General features: G+C 37.0%; 1 protein-coding gene across 1 annotated transcript in view; it reads right to left on the bottom strand.

The window, feature by feature from the left end:
- Positions 1-21,967, bottom strand: part of STK38L (serine/threonine kinase 38 like) — an 82,452-nt gene that overhangs the window by 25,447 nt on the left and 35,038 nt on the right. Inside the window, exons 2-3 of the mRNA XM_041736102.1 lie at positions 6,635-6,779; positions 2,896-2,947 (exon numbers count right to left, since the gene is read on the bottom strand). Coding sequence (XP_041592036.1) covers positions 2,896-2,947; positions 6,635-6,768 — 186 coding nt within the window. The 5' untranslated portion in view covers positions 6,769-6,779. The remainder of the gene's footprint in view (positions 1-2,895; positions 2,948-6,634; positions 6,780-21,967) is intronic.

Here is a 21,967-nt window from a genome sequence, read left to right as displayed (position 1 = left end):
ATAAATAAAATAAAATAAAATAAAATAAATAAAATAAAATAAAATAAAATAAAATAAATAAAAAAAATAAATAAAATAAAATAAAATAAAATAAATAAAATAAAAAAAATAAATAAAATAAAATAAAATAAAATAAAATAAAATAAAATAAAATAAATAAAATAAAATAAATAAAATAAAATAAAATAAATAAAATAAAATAAAAAAATAAAATAAAATAAAAAAATAAAATAAAATAAATAAAATAAAATAATAAAAAGCAGGTGATTTCACATAAAAGTCCAGATTTCCAGCCTTTCTTGAAAAACAGAAACTTGGCCACACTGGGTCAAAGTGGCAGTCAGTTGCCTTTTGAGGGACATCAGGTCTCTAATTGGTCACAGTCTCCATTGATGTCAATCATCAGGTGACATATAAAATGGGGCTGATGTTCTTGTTTCCTTTCACTAAAGTGAAAAGTAAAGTTTATCAAAAGATAAACTGCAAGGATCAGATATTTTAGAAAAAGAAAAAAAAAGAATCTACTTCTTCATGGAAGTGAAAAAAATATTCTTGGGAACTGAATGTGAAACAAAGTGTGTTGGTCAAAAAGACTGTATAACCTAAGATGTCATGAAAACATCCTAGCCAGCTTCCCTATTCATGTTATCTGCTTGACTCCTGAGCATCTGTTTTTATAATTTCTCTCTCAAGATTTCAAATTAGGATCTTCTGCTTAAGATTTATATATATATATATATATAATGATATGTAATATGCATTAATATACTTATAAGATTATTAATAAGTTATTAATATTAATGAATAAATGTAAGAAAAGGTTTAGCTTTATTCTTTATTGATTATAATACATATTTAAATCACTACCTTTCTCGAATAAAGTCTAAAGAATTTAATTAAATGAGTTTTTTAAATGTTTCTTGTAGTAATGTTATGTAAATAATTTGGGTTTTCTAAATTGAGTCAGCTGATTAACAAAATAACCACATTTGGTGCAAATCATAAGATACTTTATTTAAACATTCCCAACAGAAAAATACAGGTACAGTCCTAGGAAAGGTATAGGGAAGATTCAAGAATGGTTTGATTTCAAATCATCATTTAGAATAGTCTTTAAATACAGAAATTCTTTTCTGATCCCTGAAAACTTAAACTAATTAATCTTAGTTATATCTCCCTATTGCCTAGAAAACAAAGTGTACATTTCTTAGTAAACTACTACAAGCCTAGCATTTCCATTATGTGCTGTCAATTTATGTTGCTATTTCCTTTACTGTGTCCTTTCATTGTTCTGTAATTATTTTGTATATATGTCTTAATTCTAACGTAAATCTACTTATTTTTTTAAGATTCAATTGTTACCTTGTTTTTTTTGTTTTTTGTTTTTTTTTAAGATTTTATTTTTTTATTCATAGACACAGAGAGAGAGAGGGGCAGAGACACAGACAGAGGGAGAAGCAGGCTCCACGCAGGGAGCCCGATGTGGGACTCGATCCCGGGTCTCCAGGATCACACCCCAGGCTGCAGGCGGCACCAAACCGCTGCGCCACCGGGGCTGCCCTCAATTGTTACCCTGAAACCTTTTCTGATTCCTTATATAGAATATCCTTGTATTTTCAAAATTTGCCACATTCTATCATGTATACATATTTTTTACACACATACATATATCATGTCTCCTTCTAATTGGTAAACTCCCTGAGAGAAAGGTCATTGTTCACTTAATTCACCAAATATTTATTTTATGTATGGCTCTCCACCATTGCTGAAGGAATAATGCTGAGTAAGACACTATGAAATTGTTACTGTGGGGAGATGATATTTGAGGGCTGCCACAGGGACAGGAACAGTGTTAATGTAGAATGTAGGAGGAGTACCTCAAGAGATTAGGGAAGATTTCCCAGGGGAACTGAGGCTCAAAGTGAGACCCACAGCTTCTTGAAGAATAAGGAGAATTGGGCAAGAGTAAGGAAGTTCTAAGCAGCAGAAAAAGCCTATGAAAGGTCTAAAGGCAAGCGTGTGGAAGTTAAAGTAACTCAGTAGTGGTGGCCAGCATGGGAGCAGGGGACAAGAGATGCAGCTAGAGAGAGAAAGCAGAGGCCAAACTGTGAAGGGTCTTGCACATTAATGTTAAAGATTAAAGACTCTATCCTTATCCAAGAGTATTTGGGAGCCAATGAAAGGTAGTAAGCAAAAGAGTGATGGATCAAACCTGTTTTTAGAGAACTCTGGATGGAGTGTGCAGAAAACCTGGGGGTGGGAGTACAGCCCAGATTGCAGGAAGAGAGAGACCAGATGGAGGCATTTTTCTTCAAATGAAACACACAGTAGTTTAAAAGAGGGTAGAGGCATGGACTAGAGAACTGGATAGTTTTAAGCAATATTCAGGAAAAAATATGAGAAGATTTGGTAATTCGTGGATTCTTCTTGCAGCCCACTTTTCTTCTTTTATGCACTTAGGATCCTAGAGACCCTGTTCACTAAATCTATGTTCTAGAATTAAAATAATAAAAGGCTGCCTCCTTTTAAGGATCTCCATCGTAGCAACAAAGTAAGAAGCCCATATTCAAATGACAAAATCTACATTACCAGAGTTATAAAATCATCTGATATCAATAAATGAAAAAGTCACCAGGGTTGTCATTCAACAGTAATTAACCCCCTCCCGACCCTGCACGAAAGTTGGGATATAACTGACATACAGCACTGTAAGCTTAAGGTCTATAACATGATGTTTTGATGCACATACATATCATGAAATAATTACTACAATAAGGCTATCCATCACCTCATATAAGTAATTTTTTTATAGTGAAAACATTGAGATCCACTCTTAGTAACTTTTAAATATATAGTAGCATTAACTACAGTCACAGTAATTATAGCTAACATTACCTCTTCATCTGCTAATCCTTCCTCTTCCATGGCCACTTCTAATTTCTTCTGCCTTTTCAAAGAAAAAATAATTTAAATTTTAAATACATTCCTAACTATTACCATTTAAGAAATGTTCACTTATTTATTTGAGCTTACCAGATCAGTTTTCTATGCTAAAAAAAAAAAAATATTTCAAGTTGAATCAAAATAACCACTAAGAATAGTTTTCTTTCTCAAAATACAAACCCAACCCAGATTTCACTTTGTCATACTGGCCAAATGAAAAATTTGCCTCTAATGCTGCTCAAATCAATGATTGGCAAAGGTGACTAATGTTCTAACAAGGAAAATCTGTTGTACTATTCAAACCACCAAAATCATTAACATTTATCAATGTTTACATTAGAAGAAGTATACAAAGGTAACTATAGTGACTCAAAGTATAAATATTTAAGGTGGATATTCCTGCTTGAATCCTGATCCTAATAATTATTAGCTAAGTGAGCTTGTGTAAGTCCTTCATTTGAAGTCTAAGCTTGGCGTCCTAATCAGTCAAGAAAAAATGTTCAATGTAATTGAGTGTATTTTATTCTGATTCTTTGAAAACTATACATTAAAAAAACCATTAACCACCAGAACCTTTGCTTTTCTAGGCATCGCCAAGTCCAGTTATACATCATTTTTAAACGACACCACTGAAGTCAGTTAACCTAACCACTGCAGGGGGATGGAGAGAAGTGGGGGAGGGGTAGATGGATGAAGTAACTAGTAACTACAGAGATGCCTGTGATACAAATTTCGCAACTCATTTCCAACTGAATATCAATTATTTTATTTCTATAGTATTGGTTTTTCCTAACGATAAAGCTGAGAGAGCTCTTTCGAATTAGTTTTGGAGTATGTTAGAATAAGACTAACTTTCCAGGATTTAGCTACAGGGGAATATAAGGGTTGAGGATTGAAATCATCATATACTTTTTTTTTTTTTTTTTAGTATTTGTCATCTATGATACTATGTCTAAAGGTAAGCTCTTTCCTAACCCATTATTCTTATGGGAAATTCATCACAAAAATATCTAAAGCCTGTTCATAAATCAGCACCCCAATGACAAGGATACCTATTGACATGTTCTCTGCCTACTTCTTCAACATTTGTAACAGACACCTTGGTGCTTATCACACTGATTTTTTTTTTTTATCTTTTTATACACACTATTTTTCTAAGCCCAGCCCTTAGGATGGAATAAGCTCAAGGCCTGCCATCATGAGCCTCTGGGCACTGCAGGGCTGCTTGTTGAATGACTTTGAGTTTTCTCCTCTGCAGACAGAATCCACAGTGTAGGAGGACCACTAACCTGGGAGCGCCCATCAATATACAAGCAATTTCATTCTACTGCCAAATCTCTACTGCCCCCTCTCCCCAGTACTTGCCAAAACTAACACTTCATGAAGTCATCCCTTACTCCAGAGAGAGAAACAGTAACCATCACCCATTTCTACCATATCTAAATGAGAAGACCTGGGACTTCTCTTGTACCTTAAAGAAAACAGTTTTCCTCCTAAATGCTCTGACATTTTGTTCTGATTTATACTTTATTTGGATTATGTATATATCCAATGAGTTAAGCCTTAAAAATTCATCACATGTAGTCCTAAAGCACAAGCTTTGAGAAAAAAGGGGCTGATTGTTGATTAGGACTTCCATGGCACCAAGCTGAGACTTTTTTTTTTTTTTTAATAACAGCAGATACTTTTATTCTTTTCTTTGTTTGGAAATAGAGGGCAAAACCGAATTACTGAAAGAGTTCATCAAGAAAAGACAACAAGTCTTCAAAATTCTGATTCATAACTTGTCTGCCTCCTGATAAAGCAGTCTTTCTTTCCCTGATTCTGTTCTACTTTGTTCATTCTCCTTTGGTGATTGGATGATTTCCAGAGACTTTCATTGTATTCACAATTAGTATAATTACTCATATGTTTGGATTCATTTCTGATTGCGTGGTTTCTATTTGTGTCGACTTTTTGGTGTTTCAGGATTTTTTTTTTCCCCTTGCCTTATTTTGAACCAGGTTTTTTTCTCATTCCATGTTTCCCTTCTACCAGTTTGGAAGTTACAAACTCTATTAGTCTGAAATGAATCGATCTTTGCCACTCTGTATGTTGTACCTCTATTGAGGAGATACAAAGACCTCTAGGAACACTTTAATTCCACTTACTTTCCTCCTGATAGTCTACCATTGGAAAATATTTTAATTCTACTTTTAAAAATGTCTAAGACATTATTACCAATGTTGTTGTTTTTATGCCATTCGTGTTGAGATATATCCACACATTTACACTCAGATCCATTTACGATCACTTTCCTTAGACCTAAATTGAATCTTCGGGAAGTTCTGCTGATGCTGAATTTAGTTTAACCTGCCTCCACTCGGGTTTCTTTCTTCACTTCCTTTAGGAACTTTGGTTGGAGATGTTTGCTCTCCTCACCCTTCTCCATATTTCTTAACTTTCCTTCATATTTTCCTACTCTGTGTCTCTAGGTTGACTTCTGAATAATTACTCAAGTTTTATTTCCTAGTTCAATTTTCTGCTCAGCTTGGCTGATCTGCAGTTAGGGCTGTCGAGCATTTCATACCTAGCTAGGCACCACATCTGTCCACCTTTCTTAATCCTAAATTCTGTTCTATTGTTGTCACCATCCTAATTCAAGCTTCCTTTTCATGTGTCTGGACTACATCACTAGCCTTTCTTGTTTCTTACCTCTCTACACACAATCCATTCTGTACATCATAACTAAAGTACTCTTCTAGAGAAACACCCATGGTCATTGATTCTGTTCAAAAATCTTCAAGGCTCTCTACTCCCAAGAGAATAGATATATTAACAAAGTGTCGGGCAGCCCCGGTAGCGCAGTGTTTTAGCGCCGCCTGCGGCCCAGGGCGAGATCCTGGAGACCCTGGATCGAGTCCCACCTCAGGCTCTCTAAATGGTGCCTACTTCTCTCTCTGCCTCTCTCTCTCTCTCTCTCTGTGTGGTGTCTCTATGAATAAATAAATAAAATCTTAAAAAAAAAAAACACAAAAAAACAAAGTGTCTAAGGCTCCCAGGATATGCTGAATCCAGTTCGAACTAAATGGCTCTTGCTTGACCCAGCACCAAAGGTGATTTCTTCTGTCTGTAATATCCTTCCTCCTGCTCTTTTATCTTTTTCTTCTCCTATTAATGCATATATAATTAATGCTCTTCCTTGAGAGCCCTGATAAATGCCACTACCATATAGGAAGTCCTTCCAGTTACTTCAGTCAAAAGCAATCTCTCCCTTCTCTGCCCTTCTCTTTGTGATGCTTTTCACTCTTTCATATAATATTTATGGATATTAACTCCCTTACTAGAGTTTTCTGAAGGCAAAATTACATGTCGTTCATGTTTTTATTCTTCCACCTGCACTTGCACCCTATACATGTTTTTGGATAATTAATAATATTAACTATTCATAAAGTATAAAAATATAATTTTATGGTTGGAAATGTTTTATTTAAGATATCAGTTGACATGTGATATTAACGTATAGGTGCACAGTCAAGAACCATTCTGTGAAAATAACTAGAGACACTTTCAGCTTGAATAGGAAACCTAAAAACATCATATAAGGATCCACAATATTTATATTAGTAATGGACAACATGTCTATATTCTCCACTTGCAACACAACAGCTTATTAAACCAAACAGAAAATTCTGACCAGCCTTTACTATACCTGGTTTCTCTCTCTTCATGCTGTAAAATTAGGTTGCTGTAAAAATTCTCCAACGTGAGCTTGGCCACGGTCACTCTTTCCCGGGTATGGTTGCTCATAGGAAAGGTGCTTGTGGTCCCTGCTGTCATTGCCATAGTAACCGAAACTGAAACAACATATAAACACAAATTGTTCAGGAGAAAAACACTTTCTATCCTCATATTCTTAGCATCTTTAATAGGCTAATGTGCATCCTAAATCCTCAAAAGGGGAAGAGATAAAACTTGCAGTGGTGTTCTAAGGAGCTTCCTTTAGGCATATGGAATTTAAGTTCACAAATAATTCTCATCAAACACAAGAAGTGCCTGTTACATTTTTTCAACATTTGGACGGGGTAAAAAAACTTAGAAGCTCTAACAAAGAGCAATATCCAGGGGTTCCAGATCCATTTCTCATTTGTCCAGATGATCTGAACCTGATCAAGAATTTTCAAATTGCTTTGCCAATTCCTAGGAAGAAAAACAGCCAAGACCCAACTATGGCTATCCAAGGTCCATATGGTCCTTTCAAAAAGTGAATAGTGGGATCCCTGGGTGGCTCAGCAGTTGAACGTCTGCCTTTGGCTCAGGATGTGATCCTCGGTACAAGGATCCAGTCCCACATCAGGCTTCCTGCAAGGAGCCTGCCTCTCCCTCTGCCTATGTTTCTGCCTGCCCCCCCTCTCTCTGTGTGTGTCTCTTATGAATAATTTTTTTTAAATCTAAAAGAAAAAGTGAATACTGAAAAAACCAACCAACCAAAATCATCTGTGATGCTTCTTAAATAAAAGCACAAAGAAATAACACCTAAGTAATGCTTGTGGAAGTCAGAAAGAAAGATGTGTGATAAATTCAGGGTATGGCCTTGGAAGGCAGTTGACTGGCTGCCAAGGGACTTTGTAGAGCAAGCTCTGACCTTCAGCTTCCAGAGACCCAGAGTAATCAAATTCTGGAATCTACTTTATCCTAACAGAGTTCACAAGAGACTGATATGTATGACATAATAGCAATTTACTGATTTACACACTAAGAAACTGAGCAACAAGGAACAGAGACTTCCATCTTCTGGCAAATGTATTCCATCCTTGCAAGCAAGCCAGATGTAAAGCCTTTAATTAGGATCAGAAGATTGCTTGGTGAGCATGGCATCCAAACAAAGAGAACTGTTACTCAATTTAAACATTTAATGGGGGATGCTTGGGTGGCTCAGGGCATGATCCGAGGGTCCTGGGATGGAGTCCTGCATCAGGCTCCCGACAGGGAGCCTGCTTCTCCTTCTGCCTATTTCTCTGCCTCTTTGTGTCGCTCATGAATAAATAAATAAAATCAATCGTTTAAGGGCGTCTGACTAAGGCAGATTCTTAAAAATAAATAAATAATAGACTGATCACTATCTCACCCAAGGTACTTTAAAGTAGCTGGAGATGGCCAGCACTAAATTCTCCTGCTGACTGGGCTTTCCCAGATTGAGGAAAAACTGAGGAGCTCGAGCTGAGCAGAAGTATTACTGAGCAAAACTTTGGGGGACATTTTTAACACAAAAAAATGCCATGGAGTTCAAAACAATTCTAAACAATTGTATGCATCAACAGTACAGAAATAAATATGAAGTTGTATTAGATAAGAATGTAAGAATCTGAGGTCTTTATAAAAGAGGGATTAAACACAAGATCAGGTTTCTCCCATCATAAGAAGATGTAATGAGTTTAACTCCAAAATTCAAAGGTGGGTGTTGAGTAATGAAAAACAACTTCCAGACACTACATAACCTAATCATGATTAAGCCTTTCCACTCTAGTTATACATACATACCTGAAAGTATAGTATACTGTGTTTAAAAACCAAATTAGAGCAAAACCTATTCATCTTTGTAATGAAGTATTATAACATCTGGCAAAGTGCTGAGCACAGAGTAGGCATTCACTAAATGATGGTAACAGAATTCAAATTTAATGGAGTTGAAATTATATGTTTCATGTGTAATAGTTTTCTTTGGATTAAAAACTACAGAATCATTTAGTGTTATGTTAATTTCAGGGGGAAAAAATCCTACTTGAGAGATATAATTGCAGAAAAGGACAAAATCCCACCCCTAGTCTTGATTAAATAATATCCTTTAGAAATGAGCTTTAAAAACAAGAAAAAATAATTTCCTTCTAAGCAGACACAAATAGGCTTTAAAAACTTCAAATTAAACAAAACCAAGAACAAGAGTGACCAAATTATTACAAAGAATGATCTAGATGACTGGCACTTATTATATTGCAAATTTATTCCTCTAATGGATTTAACACTGTCCTTTGTCTTTTACTGAAGCCCTTTCTTTAGTCAGAAAAAGAACAGGATACAATTTGCAAGTCTAGAATTCCTGGACTGATAAAAAAACAACACTAGGTGCCCTTGAATTTCCTGTCCACATGTTTTCTCCAGACTCCCCTAGTCATTAATGGAGACACTACCAATAGTTAAGTCCAACATTCTTTCGTTTATCAAGCCTGGGGAAAGGCGATAACAAATCTGGCAGTCAAGCTACCTATAAATAGATGTAGTGTCTCCAATCATTTGCCATCAAACTTCTAAAGTAGGAAAACAGAATTGCTTTACCTGACTGGCAAAACACACTACTTAACTGGGGATTTCACCTTACATACCACTTATTAGAGAAAAGAGTATCCTTAATGCTACTGTATTACCTTGGAGTATAAAAATGTTTCTAAGTCCATTTAGTTGCAACCATAATGCCCTAAGCTACTACAGGTCCTCAGATAGGAGACTGTATGTGCTGGGTCCCTAATATAGAGCAGCCACAGCTTCTTTCCTCTAAGGCAGTACAATATGAAGAGCAAGAAATTCAGTCAGGTAGAGGCTCAAGTTCCAGCACTAACTCTTACTAGTTGTATTATTTACAGCTAACATTTACTGCAGATTTACACTATGTACCAGCACAGCACTGCACAAATCACTGAGAATGCTGAGAATAAAATATAGTCCCTGCCTTAAGGAGTTCACAATCTTATGGGGATGCAAAAAAGGGAGAAATTGGCTCTTCAAGGGTTTAAGAGTAGTCAAAGGTTTCACAGAAGAGGAGATACTTGAACTAATCTTGGAGATGGTGGGGAGGAATAAGGGTTCACAAATCAGGGCAGGGGAGGAAGAGGTGTAAGGGTATGAAACAGACTGATACACATAAGTTTAGACATGGCTTGAGTATATTCAGTGAAATAGCAGAAGATGAAAGTAGAGCTCCACAACAGGTAGGAGTTATGATAAAATACCTTTCTGCCTGTTAAAATACACTAAGCATAAATGCGAGTCATTCAGGGCTTTTAACTAAGTGAAAGGTAACAGCCAACAAATAACATTTACTGAGCACTTACTACCCAAGTATCAAGAACTCTCCTAAAAATGGTATGTTTTAGTGCAGTTAAGCCTCTTGTCACCAAGACCCTAAGACTGAACTTTACCGCCCACCTGCATGTACCTACCAACCTTCGTTCCACATTTTCCTTAAGTTCTTCTTTCCAACTTATCTCTTAACTCAGGCAAAAGACCCAAAGGGCATAGCATCCCATTATGGAAACCAAAACTACCCCTCACACTAGAACAACTGCTATGGGGAACGGCTCAGGAGGCCCAGACCACTCAGATCAGTTTGAGCCTATCTGCCCATTCATACCTGCACAGATGGACCATGGGGTGACCAACAGTGACCTCCATCTCATTATGATGCTAAATTCTCCACCCAAAAAGGAGCATAAGCCTCATTAACATAACAAACATGCATGTCTAGGCATGTTTCCTTGAGACACATGTGTGACCCTATGCCTGCCTCTACATATGATATAACAAGGATCTCCTTTCTAAATATTCACCCTAACCCTAAATAAAAGGAACCCATTCCCTGTTGGAGAATCACAGCTCTGGAACACATTCTCCACAATCTCCTTATTTGCTGCAAATAAAGTTGACTGTGCAACAACTCCATCTGATGTAGTTTCCATCTGTAAGTCAACCAAGGAACTAACTCATGTTAGTTCAGTTATATAACCACCTCTAAAATCCTGTCTGATTGGCACTTCAGAGAGATTATGCTAGTACAGGGAGGATGGTGAAAAAGCTGGGAGTATGGGATCCCTGGGTGGCGCAGCGGTTTGGCGCCTGCCTTTGGCCCAGGGCGCGATCCTGGAGACCCGGGATCGAATCCCACATCAGGCTCCCGGTGCATGGAGCCTGCTTCTCCCTCCGCCTGTGTCTCTGCCTCTCTCTCTCTCTCTGTGACTATCATAAATAAATAAAAAATTAAAAAAAAAAAAAAAGAAAAAGCTGGGAGTAGATTAGTTTGAGGGAAAGTAAATCAGGTTAGGGGGACACAATAATAAATGGTCACGGGTTACAAACTTGTGGCCTGCAGTCATATTTTGTTTGACTTGCACCATGACTTAGAAATTAGAAGATTTCACACAAGAATTCAGATTTCTAGTCCTCTTGAATAATTGGCTTTGTCAAATATGAACCCACATTAATGCCCAGATAGAGAAACAGCAGCCCCCTTGCAATACAGGACATCCTGCCCAAGTCCACCAACAGCATCCTCCTTCATGCATTTTATTACCTGACTGCTTCTGGTAAACATTTGAAATCACAATCTCTGGTTTAGTATAAAATAAAGTGGGCCTAATTTAAGATAGTAGCAGAAAAGATTAAAAGACAGACTCAGATATTCAGCTGGAAAGACTGAAATCTATAATTACCTCTGGGTTTTAGACTGGGCTAGGTGGGTAAATGGTGATATCATTAGCAAGAATAGGAATTATAGGAAGAGCTAAATTGGTAGGGAAAGAAAATTAAGTTCAAATCTGATTCTGAGTTATGTCACCAGACTCAGTTTAAAATTTGTGCTTTAAAATGTGTATCTTAAAACAAATAAATAAATAAAAATAAAATGTGTATCTTATTTTTTTCAAGATTTTATTTATTTGAAAGAGAGCAAGAGTGAGAGAAAGAGAGAGAGAGAGAGAGAGACCAATGCGGGGAGGGGCAGAGGGAGAGGGAGAAGCAGGGTCCTAGCTGAGCAGGGAGCTCAATGCAGGGCTCAATCCCAGAACCCCGACTGAGATCATGACCTGAGCTAAAGGCAGACACTTATCCAGCTGAGCCACCCAGGAGCCCCTAAAATGTGAATTTTAAAGATTTATATTTAGAAATGTAAAAATAATCCTGTTCACAAAAGTAGCAAGGAGAAGAGGATGGAGAACAACATTCATAAAATACCTAAGAATATCTTGATCAAAAACCAAAAAAAGCCTTTTTATGAGGAAACCTAATCATAGACTGTGGAAGGAAGGGAAGAATTATTCAATTTATTTTGTTGGAACAACTGGTTATCTATTTAAGCAAGCCAGATGTTCATTCCAATCCAAGGGGCAAAATAAATTTCAAATGGTTCATAGCGGTGAACATAAAAAATAAGAGAAAAAAAAAAAGGAAAAGAAAAGGGAAATAAAAAAGAAAAATTAAACTTCAAAAATTTACAAGAAAATATAGATAAGTAACTACCTGATCTTTGAATTGACAGAAACTGTATTAAAAAAAATCACAATAAAAACAGTGCTACATATCACTACATACAAATTTGGAATATACAGGGGCAGCCTGGGTGGCTCAGCGGTTTAGAGCCACCTTCAGCCCAGGGCCTGATCTTGGAGACCTAGGATGGAGTCCCACATCGGGCTCCCTGCATGGAGCCTGCTTCTCCCTCTGTCTGTCTCTGCCTCTCTCTCTTTCTCTCTCTGTCTCTCATAAATAAATAAATAAAAAATAAATAAATAAATAAATAAATATCTTTTTAAAAAATTGGAATATACAAATATGGATATCAAACAAGATTAAAAGACAGTATTTGGGGGGGAAACTGAAAAATAACGTTGTATACTAAAAGTATATGTTGAAGTATGAAAGTATATGTTAAAAATAACAAATTCATTTCTTAAAATGTATGAAAAGCTTAAATTTTAAACATTAAATTTTAAAGTTGTATAGGGAAAATAAGGACCCTAATAATAAGTAGATAAATAACACTGATTGACAATATATAAATAAAAATAGCTAACATCTAGAAAACGTTCAATTTTCCCAAGTAAATGGAAACCTTAAAATAATACATACGTTCCCTGTATGAAAATAGCCATAATTTAGGGGGAAACCGTTTTGGTCCAGGCAATCATGAGATGACTTTCTCATATACCACCTGTTGTGTGTGTGTGTGTATGTTTCCAGCTTTACTGAGATGTAATTGACATATAACATTTATAATATTAAGATATCCCAAGTAATGACTTGATACATATAAATACAGTATATACATACATCATGAAATGGTTATCATGATAAAGTTAGTTATCCATCACATCGTATATTTATAATTTTTATGGGGGGGGAGTTTTTAAGATTTATTCTTAACAACTTTTAAATATACAATACAGTACTGTTAGCTATAGTTACCATGCTGTACATCACCAGAATTTGTAATTGAGATTTTGCACACTTTAAGACCACCTCTACTCATTCCTTCTCCCACTGCCCTTACCTTGGGGCCCATAGCAACCACCAACAAACTGCTATTTCTAGGGAGTTCAATTTTTTTAGGTTCCACGTGTAAGTGAAATCATACAGTATTTGTCCTTTTCTGATTTATTTCACTTAGTATAATGCCCTCGAGGTCCATCCATATCGTCACAAATGTCAGGCTGTCCTTTTTTATGGCCAAATGATATTCTATTACATCAAAATACCATATTTTCTTTAGTCATTCATCCATCAATAAACACTTAGGTTGCTTCCATGTCTTGTCTATTGTGAATAATGTTGCAATGAACATAGGGGTGCAGCTATCTCTTCGAGACAATGATTTCATTTCATTTGGACAGATAACCAGAACATTGGGTAGTTCTATTTTTAACTTTGGGGGGCACCTCCATACCAATTTATATTTCAACCAGAAGTGTTTAAGAGTTCCAATTTTCCACATCCTCACCAACACTTGCTATCTCTTGATAATACCTATTCTAACAGGTGTGAAAGTAATATCTCGCTGAGGTTTTCATTTGCATTTCTCTGATGATTAGTGATATTAGCTACCTTTTAAGTTACCTGTTGGCCATTTGAATATCTTCTTTGGAAAAAATATTTATCTAAGTCTTTGTCCATTTTGAATCAGATTATTTACTCTTCTTGCTATTGAGTTACATGAGTTCCTTACATGTTATGGAAATATTAACCTCTGTCCTGGCCTTTTTTTGCTGGGAGATTTTTTATTACTGATTCAATTTCCTTACTCATTATTGATCTGGTCAGATTTTCTATTTCTTCAGGATATGGTCTTGGTAGATTGTATGTTTGCAGGAAGTCATCTATTCCTTCTAAGGCTATCCAATTTGTTGGTATTTAATTGTTCACTGTAGTCCCTTATAATCCTTTGTATTTCTACAGGATTGGCTGTAATATCTTCTTTCATTTCTAATTTTACTTGAATCCTTTCTTTCTTCTTGGTTAGCCTAGCTAAAGGTTTCTCACTTTTGTTTATCTTTCCAAAGAACCAACCAAAAATTTTGTTAAACTTTTCTCTTGTTTTCCTCTTCTCTACTTATTTCTGCTCAGGTCTTTATTAATTCCTTCTTTCAGTTAACCTTGGGCTTAGTTTGCTCTCCTTTTTGTAGTTCCTTGAGGAGTAATGTTATGATATTGAAGATCATTCTTTTTTCTTAATGTATGCATTTATCACTATAAACTTATTATAAACTCTTAGAACTGCCTTTGCTGCATTCCATAAGTTTTGGTATGTTGGGTTTCCATTTTCATTTGTTTCATATTTTAAAATTATTTCTCTTTGGCTTTGACTCATTAGTTGTCCTGGAGTGTGTTGTTTAATTTTCATGTATTTGTAAATTTTCCAGCTTTCCTATTATTGATTTCACACCATTGTTGTCAGAGAAAGATACTTGAGATAATTCCTATCTTCTTGAATTTGTTAAGACTTATGTTGTGGCCTGTTGAATGGCATGTTTTGTTTTAGTCTGTTAGGTCCATTTGGTCTAGTGTTACTCATATCTGCTGTTTGCTTATTGACTCTTTATCTGAATGAACTATCCATTATTGAGAGGGGGCATTAAAGGGTATTAAAGTTCCCAACTATTATTGCATAGGTGTTTATTTCCCATTATTTCTGTTAGTATTTATGTTATAGATTAGGCGCTCTCGTGTCAGGTACATAATTATTTATGATTATTATATAATCTTGATTAATGATTAACCCCTTTATCATTACATAATGACCTTCTGTCTCTTCTGACCATTTGTTAGCTTAGTCTTTTTGTCTGATTTAAGGTTAGCTATCCCTGCTTTCTTATGATTGCCATTTGCTTGAAATAACTTTTTCCAACCCTTCACTCTCAGTCTATGTGTGTTTTTAAAGCTTAAATGAGTCTCTTGACAGCACATCATGGGGTCTTGTTTTTTAGTCCATTCAGTCATTCTATGTCTTTTGATTGGAGAATTTAATCTGTTTATGTTTCAGGTGATTAGTGACAGGTAAGGACTTAATATTGTCATTGTGCTGTTTTCTATTTTTTATGTCCTTTGGTCTTTGCCTCCTCTTTTGCTATCTTGTTTCATGAATGATAACTTTTTCTTTTTCTTTTTTTTTTTGAAAGTATGCTTTGACTCCTTTTCATAAGCTTTTGTGTTTCTATTACAGGTTTTTTGTGGTTATCAGGAGGCTTACATTTTATAACATCCTATTTTAAACTAATAACAACTTAACTGCAATGGCAGACAGAAACTTTATACATTACTTCTCTACCCCTCACATTTTAGGTTACTGGTGTTTTAATTTATATTTCTTTGATATGGTGTATTCAATAATAAATTATTTTAGTTATGCTTATTTTTAAGATCCTTATTTTTAAACCTGAGTTGTAAATTATGGTGTGAATTATGTGCTACCATTACAATATTTAAGAATGTGACCAGAGTTTTACACATTCATATGCTTTTATATTCTTTTCTTTCTACTTGAAGAAGAGAACTTTAACATTTCTTGTAAATTAGGTCTAGGGGCAATGCTGTTGTTGATTTGGAAAGTCTTTATCTTAACTTCATTTGTAAAGGACAATGTAGGGCATATAGTATTCTCAGTTGACAGTTTGTTTTTTTTTTTTCAATATTTTGAATATATCATTCCATTCACTCCTGGGCTGCAAAGTTTCTTTTGAGAAATCACTTTAGTCTTATGAGGGCACCCTTGTATTAACAAGTTGTTTTTCTTTTTCTGCTTTCAAAATTCTCTTTTTCTTTGACTTTTGACAATTTACAATGTGTCTTAGTATAGCCCTTGTTGGGTTCAACCTAACTGAGAATCAATGCACCTCCTGAATCTGGATGCCCATTTCTGTTCCCAGGTTTGGGGAGTTTTCTGCCATTTTTGCCTTTTTTTTTTTCTTTTTTTAAGATTTATTTGAGAGAGCAGGAGGAGGAGCAGAGGGAGAGGGACAAGCAAACTCTTTGCTCAGCAATACAGCTCGATCTCATGACCCTGAGATCATGACCTGAACCGAAACCAAGAGTTAGAGGCTTAACCAACTGAGCCACCACCCAGGCGCCCCTGCCATTCTTGCTTTAAATAGATTTCTGTCCCTTTCTCTTTTTTCTGGGTATTCATGATAATATACATATCCATAATATGTATTTCCATCTCCTGATTATGTCCTATAAATCTGTAGACTTTCTTAACTCTTCATTCTTTTTCCCTCTGGGTAATTTCAAATAACCTACCTTTCAACTCACTAATTCTTTTCTCTCCTTTGTCAAGTATGGTTTTTTGCTTTGTTTTGTTTTGTTTTGTTTTGTCAAGTCTGTTGCTGAAGCTCTCAACTGAATTCTTCAGTTCATTATATTCTTCAGCTCTAGGATTTTTTTTAAATAGTTTCGATCAAAAAACTTTGTTAAACTTTCATTTTGTACATGCATTGTTTTCTGAATTTCATTTCATTGTGTGTCTGTATATTCTTGTAGTTCACTGAACTTCTTTAAGAGGATTATTCTGAATTCTTTGTCAGATAGTTCAAAGACTCCATTTCTTTAGGGTCAATTTTTGGAGTTTTATTAGTTGCCTTTGGTGGTGTCATATTTACCTGATTCTTCACATTTCTTGATTCCTTGTGTTGGTATCTGCCATTTAGGTAATTGGTCTCTTCCTCCAGATTTTAAAGTTTCAGCAGGGAAAGACCTTCACCAGTCAGCTCAGCCTGGGATACTGGACAGATCAGCTGGTAACATCTATCGATAGGCAGGCAGGGTTTCCTACCAGGGTCTCTGGTTAGGAGAAGCCACTGCCCATGCTCTGAAGTTAGGTTGGGTGCAACTACCTGGGCTCTGTGGTTGGGTGAGTCTGCTGGCTGGGTTCTACAATCAAGCAAGGGCAATGAGAGGGCTTCCTGACCAGGTGGGGCTGCTGGCTGTGCTTGCAGTCAGGTGGGGCCACTAGCTGGATTCTACAATTACCTCTGGTTAAGTGAGGTCACAGGCTGTGTTCCATGGCATGGTGGACTCCCAGATTGGGCAGGGCTATGGCCTGGCCTCTACTATCATTCCTGTTTGGGTGGGGTCTCAGACTGTGCTTCCTGATTAGATGGTGGTGCTGGCTGGATTCCGTGTTGAAGAAGGCTACAGACAAGACTTTGTGGTTGGACAGGGCCTCTGGCTATGCTCTGTAATCAAACAGACTGTAGGGCTGTGCTCCAAGGTTGGGCAAGGTCTCAGGTTGCACTTCGCAATCAGGTAAGCTGTTGGCTATGCTCCATCCACTGTTAGAGAAGATGGCTGGCTGAGTGTTCCGGTTGGGAGGGGCTTCTGTCTGTGTTCTACAGTTAGATGGGCTAAGATTGTGCTCTGCAAATGGTCAAGGCTGCCGTCCAGGCCTCCTCATCGGGTGAGGCTGCAGGCTATGCTCCCAGTTGGACAGGTCACTGGCTGGGCTCCCTGTCTGGGGGAGGCAGCAGGCTGTGTTAAAAAATCTGGCAGAGCCACAGGCTGTGCTTCATTGTAGGGCAGGGCTGTAGGGTGGGCTTTGCAACTGGTGGTACCATAGATTGGGTTATAAGGCTGTCCAGGGTCACTGTTCAGGTTCTCTGGTTATGCAGTGCCAGAGGCTATACTTAATAGAATACTTAACAGGGCAGCTGGCTTGGCTCCTTGCCCAAATGGGACTGTAGAATAGGCCCTATGGGAGTGGAAATTATACTCAGTAGTTGGGCAGAGTTGTGAAGGTGCTTCTCTGCCCTGGTGGGGCCACAGAACAGGCTCCATACTCAGTATAGCCTGTTGGCTGGGGACCCAAATAAGGCAGAGCTGTCAGTCAATTCCCTAATAAACGAGGCAGAGCAGCTGGCTGGGGTCTCTGCTTAAGCACCACTGTAAGCAGGAATATGGTCCACCAAGATCTGAGCACTGGGTGGTATAAACCTTACCCTCCTTTTCTGTCTATTTAATCGCCAGTAGTAGAGCCCTGCAGATTTTCTCAGGGAGGATCTTTCCTGACAGGAAAGATCCAAGTGGGTATCCTTGGATGTGTCCCACAATGCTGGAGGAGCTGGATGTCTACCTTGGGCTCTTTTTCCCACTGGAAAAACCATAAGCCCAGGGAGGCCTTCTTGGTACAGCACTGTGCCAGCCTGGGTGGGGGGTGTGGCAACAAAGTCAGAGTATGTGGTCCATCTCAGTCTCTGTGATATAGAGGGTTGCTTCAGCCTCACATGTGGATTCTGGGATTATTACAATGGTGGTGTCTAGAGGTAGTTGCCAGTTGGTCTGGTAAGGAGTACAGCAACTTGTATTAAGAACCTTAAAGTTTTGTGGGGTTTTTTGACATGATAATATTACCTTTAGGAATCTATCATAGGAAAAAAATTAAAATTGCAGCAAAGATTTATAGAGTTGTTTTTAAATCAAAGCATTATTTAAAATAGCAAATAAAGCAAATGTTTAAAATTAGGTAAAATGATTGATGGAATGATGATAGTGTAAAATACCATAGAAATACTGAAGAAAATTTCTCCAAAAAAAATTTAACATGAGAAATAATATTAAGTAAACAGGATACAAAGCTCTAGCTACACATAAAATATGAGCTTCAACAATATGAAAAAAAGGGCAGCAAATTATGGCATAAAAAGTATGGACAGTTTAAATTTTGTCCTTTATCATTTTTTAAATATTCAAATTTTTCCATAATGGGAAAACAATGATTTTTATAAGAAGAAAAAAAAGTACTCAAGAGTAATTGTGTGAGGGCAGACGTGGGAGCAGTAAAAGGGAATCAAACCGAATTTTTCAGACCACAAAGGTGGTTTTTGATGTACCACTATACTTAGGAGTTTTTTCCTATGAACCAAATTCTTAGTTCTGGTTTAGTGGAAGATAATGAAGAACGGTAAAAAGTCTGAGTCATGGAATAAAATTAAACACAAACCACAAGACTAATGAGAATTCTGAACAGTTTTCCAGTCATATCTTACACTTCTTTTTAGGAAAACAGATTTTTAGTGGCTTATATTTAAATGTGTTTACAAGGTTTGTTACGCTCTTCTTAAATAGCTTGCCTACTGGTGACTCCAAAGGCCCATCTCAATCACAAAAACAGGGCAGCACAGATCTTAACTAAATCAACTTCAAGTCTTCCTTAAGATAAGGAAACTACTCCAAAGTCATAAGAGACAAAATGAATGCTCTAGCTTCAAAGATCCCCACTCCCTTTTACTCCTTCTTTAAAGGAGATACAGTCTGATTCAAAGCACCACTACAATCAAACATGCCTATTTTGTGCCGAAAGGTGAAGGTTTGGTGTGACCAGAGAAAACCAATGAAGTGGTGAGAGGTGGTGTGACACACGGTAAGGGAAAGGGGAGGAGCAAGCTTTGGGGAGCAGCCCACACACATACATCACTCAGTGGCTCAAATGGAAGAAGCTGCTCCTCTTTGGACTCCTGACTCTCACTTTCTTAAAAGTAAGCTTCTAATAGGAATGAGAATGGTAATAGGAGAGAGAGAGAAACAGACTGACACACCCAAAATGAAACCTGAAAATAGGCTTAAGTTTAAGTGAAAATGTAAAATAGAAATTCCTCCCAAAATTACTTTAATTAAAAATATATAAATTCGTAATTTTCCATTCACTCAAAAATATTCAAAGCTTCTGCGTCATGGAATAGGTTCAAGAGGGACGTGGATTCCACCGTTGTACCAATTTCTTTTATATTCCTTCATTTTAGTTTTAAAATTCTTACTGTGTTATCTTATTTGCTGTTCCTTCTCAACGACAACCACTTTACTGCAAGAGATCAGACTAATTTAATATCATACAAGCCAGAAGCAGCAATGTCTTCTCAGGGCAAAAATTGGATTAGACTAAAAATAAAACATGGTATCACCAAGCTTACAATTTTAAGATGTAAGTAGCTCTGAGTTACTTTTAGTTATTTTGAGTCATTTAAACTCTCCCAAGAGACTTTTTGACCATCACAAGTGACCAACAAAAACTGCTCCCAGCTAAAAGCAGACATACCATGTGACTCATAAGATTCAGATATTGTGTTAAACACAGATGACTTGCCTTCTGCAACCATGAGAAAATCCAGAAGGTACTCCACCTCATTTAAAACACTTAAAGCTTTAGGGCAGAAAGAAAAGTTTTTAGAGCCGCTGACCTTTATAATTAATACCCGAACGGCTGATTAGCTAAGTATCAAAAAGGGTCACACCATTTTATTGACTTGTGATCTTTAGGCGAGGGGAAAAATGCCTAAGATGGAATAAAAAGTAAATTGTATAGTTTATTGTCATCAAGGATATCCTGTAATTCAAGTGAGTATACTGGCAAATCCTTCCATAAATCAGTTTACAAGTTTAATTCTGTTCAGCCTTTTTTTCTTGATTTCACTAAAGGTCGAAGGTGGCAAATTTAGTTCACCAACGCACAAGACTGTTAGAATCCCAGAACTTGAAAACAGAAGCTGGATTATCTAATCCATCTCCCTCAGTTTACAGAAGTGTGGCCCACAGTCATTTGGCCATCTGGTGGAAAAGCCTGGACTGGAGCCACTCACTGGACCTTCAGGTGGGGCTGCTGGTCTAGCAGGAGAGTCCACCATGCAATGGCAGCTACTGGACTCTGATGACCCTGTGGAGAAGCCGGCTATCAGGACGCTGACCGCCGGGGCCAAGCTCTGTACTACCAGGTATCTGGTTTGACTGATGTCCGTGTCAAACGCTGAATCACTGCTCACTGTTTTAGGATTACGGATCTGTGGATCAAATAACGGATTCTGCCTGCTCTTCAGATCACTGAAGAGTGACATTTTTACTCCAAACTTTATTTTAAAGGATTTTATTTATTTATTAATGAGATGGAGAGAGAGAGGCAGAGACATAGGCAGAGGGAGAAACAGGATCCTTACAGAGAGCCCGATGCAGGACTCGATCTCAGGACCCCAGGATCTGGACCTGAGCCAAAGGCAAATGCTCCACCACTGACCCACCCAGGTGCCCCAACTCCAAACTTTCTAAAACCCAAAATATTATGACCAAAGCCTTCTTAAAAGCAACTAGGATTTCAATTACAGGAGTTAACCACCATTAAGTGATCTCAATTCAGCCTGGGACCCTACCTCTATCAATCAATAATTATTTACTAGTAAAAAATATTCCCCAGAGTGAGGTTTTCAAAATCTTATATACTACACGGAACCATGGACACTCCTTGTCCATGACATCTGAGTGAGCATGAGCGCAAAGCTAAGTGACACATATTCTGATGTCTGGAATCTGCCGTAGGTATTCTGTAACATTAAATAAGATTTCTAAAATATAAAAATGTACTTTTTTCTTTCCAAACTGGAAATATCTTTTTCTAGTTATGAAAGTAAAATGTTTCCTGTAAAAATGTGAAAATACCCAGAAATATATAAATTGCAACATGAAAGTGACCTCACACTCCTACCTCCCATAACATCCAGTTTTAACTGTTGGGTGACAGACTGGTGTTGCACTGCCTGGATTTAAATTCTGGCTCTGTCACTGACTAACTCTGAGAGCTCTCAGGGTATCAGTGTCCTTATCTACAAAACAGAGATAATGGCGGCATGTGAGAATTAATAACGAGTGCTTATTAAGTAGTTTACAAAGTGTAGGTATTGTTCCAAGCACTTAAAACATATTAACAAATTTTAATAAAGTGGCTGACTATGTTAAAGCACTGAACAGTGCC

Source organism: Vulpes lagopus, chromosome 21 (genome assembly GCF_018345385.1).
Source record: "Vulpes lagopus strain Blue_001 chromosome 21, ASM1834538v1, whole genome shotgun sequence".
In the NCBI taxonomy this organism is placed as follows: domain Eukaryota; kingdom Metazoa; phylum Chordata; class Mammalia; order Carnivora; family Canidae; genus Vulpes; species Vulpes lagopus.
Note: the sequence above shows the minus strand (reverse complement) of the source record. Positions and strands in the feature narration are given on the sequence as shown.